This window comes from Sinocyclocheilus rhinocerous, unplaced genomic scaffold, assembly GCF_001515625.1.
Source record: "Sinocyclocheilus rhinocerous isolate Xijiao unplaced genomic scaffold, SAMN03320098_v1.1 scaffold1129, whole genome shotgun sequence".
In the NCBI taxonomy this organism is placed as follows: Eukaryota; Metazoa; Chordata; class Actinopteri; order Cypriniformes; family Cyprinidae; genus Sinocyclocheilus; species Sinocyclocheilus rhinocerous.
Genome location: NW_015634513.1, coordinates 1,223,401 through 1,225,358, shown reverse-complemented (window position 1 = coordinate 1,225,358; position 1,958 = coordinate 1,223,401). Strand labels below are relative to the sequence as shown.

Here is a 1,958-nt window from a genome sequence, read left to right as displayed (position 1 = left end):
CTGCATGAACGGGGCAAGATAAGCATTTAAAATGCACGTAGGCTACACAGTTCAGTTGAAAGCTTACCCCTTTTGACTTGCTGTTAATGCTGAATGTTAGAATACAAACTGATAGCAAACAACACTGAAATAAGAGCTGTGCGATGAAAGTTGCGTTCGTTACTATAGCAACAGTCGGCTATTCTGTGAGGCAAACTATTCGATTTTTTTTAATCGTATATATAAAATATCGGTATAAATAAAAAAGTTAGTTCAAAAGAATCACCAGTGTAGAAACAATGATCCAGAGAAAGAGAACAAAGAGGTTTTTTTGTTTGTTTTTTTACAATTTAATAAAGAAAAAATATTTTATTTTGTTGTGAAAATTCATGATATTCTAGGCTGCCCATGAAAGCTTTTTTTCCGTGTACATATAATTTAGTTAATATAGCAATATCTACAGTATATCTAGACGCCCACGCCGAAAACATGCCCACCCAGGATATCTGCCAGCCCACCCTTCTATAGCTGTCAAGAACCAGGGCTGATATATATGCAAAAAACAGCAGAAACTTCAGCAGTGGATATCTGAGCGCCTTCTCTCGCTCCGCCCATACTTTACTATGAGAACAGGTTGGTACAGAAGAGAATTCAGTTATCCATAACTCCGCGTCAGACGTGTGTTCTGTCTCCTCTCAACTGAAGTAATGATGCTCGCGTATCTGGCGCTGCTGGTTGCGCTTTCCTTACCTAGATATCTGGATGCGCTTCATGGATTATACGCCTTCGACCAGCCCGAGCTCTTTCAGAAAAAGAGCAACTGCAAACCCATACCTGCAAACCTGCTCCTGTGCCATGACATCGAGTACACGAACATGCGTCTGCCTAACCTCCTCGGACACGAAACCATGAATGAGGTTCTGCAACAGGCTTCCTCCTGGACCCCTCTGGTGCAGAAACAGTGTCATCCGGACACCAAGAAGTTTCTCTGCTCTCTTTTCGCACCGGTGTGTCTGGATGATCTGGACGAGCCGATTCAGCCGTGCAGGTCGCTGTGTGAGAGCGTGAAGAGCGGCTGCGCTCCAGTGATGGCCGCGTTTGGGTTTCCTTGGCCGGACATGCTGGACTGCAATCGCTTCCCTCTGGATAATGACCTGTGCATACCACCTGCTGGCGCAGATGCTTTAGTGCCAGTCACCAAGGAAGGTAGAATTTATTATTATTATTAATTTATAATTTTTTTTTACTTTTTTTAAGTGCATGCACACCCTTTTACCTTTACTGCTATGTTGATCTTTTTGCCCAGTTCCAAGAGTGTGTGATGCCTGCAAAGAAAAGCCTGAGAATGACAATGAAATTGTGGACAGCCTGTGCAAAAATGACTTTGGTAAGGCTATATTGTGTTTGCTTTAAACATCTGAGTTAATGTAGTGGCATCTCTGCTTTACCGTCTTAAAAATAAAGATCAATTATAGGCTAACCAAAAAGGGCTATGCAACCTAATGTCATATAAAATAACCTTTAAAGGGGTCGCCCAAAAAAATGAAGATCATTTACTCACCGTCATATTGTTCTGTATGAAGTTCTTTTGCAGAACACAAATTAAGATTTTTTTAATGAATGTTCTCAACTGTTTTTGTCCATGCAGTGAAAGTCAGTGGGGTCCAGAACAGCACTGGAACCCATCGACTTTCTTTGTGTAGGCAAAAAAGAAAAAAAAAAAAGAAAAAAAGAAGAAGAATATCATATATGAATATGAATATGCATTTAATAAATGCATACCGGTTTAGAACAACATGAGCATAAGTAAATGATGACAGAAATGTTATTTTGGGGGGAACTATCACTTTAAATTCCACAAAAGACTTTATTTTCTTCTTCTTTTAAAAAAAATAAACAGTTTGGTGCTTTAAAGAACCCTGATCTGAAGAAGTTATAATGTAACATCAAGAAATGTTTTAATCTTCAAAGAATCATAA

The 1,958-nt window shown here is 39.5% G+C and overlaps 1 protein-coding gene across 1 annotated transcript in view; it reads left to right on the top strand.

The window, feature by feature from the left end:
• The first annotated feature begins 618 nt into the window (after positions 1 to 618).
• The window catches only part of LOC107745867 (secreted frizzled-related protein 2-like), a 4,145-nt gene continuing 2,805 nt past the window's right edge, over positions 619 to 1,958 (top strand). The window contains exons 1-2 of the mRNA XM_016559892.1: positions 619 to 1,185; positions 1,286 to 1,366. Coding sequence (XP_016415378.1) covers positions 687 to 1,185; positions 1,286 to 1,366 — 580 coding nt within the window. The 5' untranslated portion in view covers positions 619 to 686. The remainder of the gene's footprint in view (positions 1,186 to 1,285; positions 1,367 to 1,958) is intronic.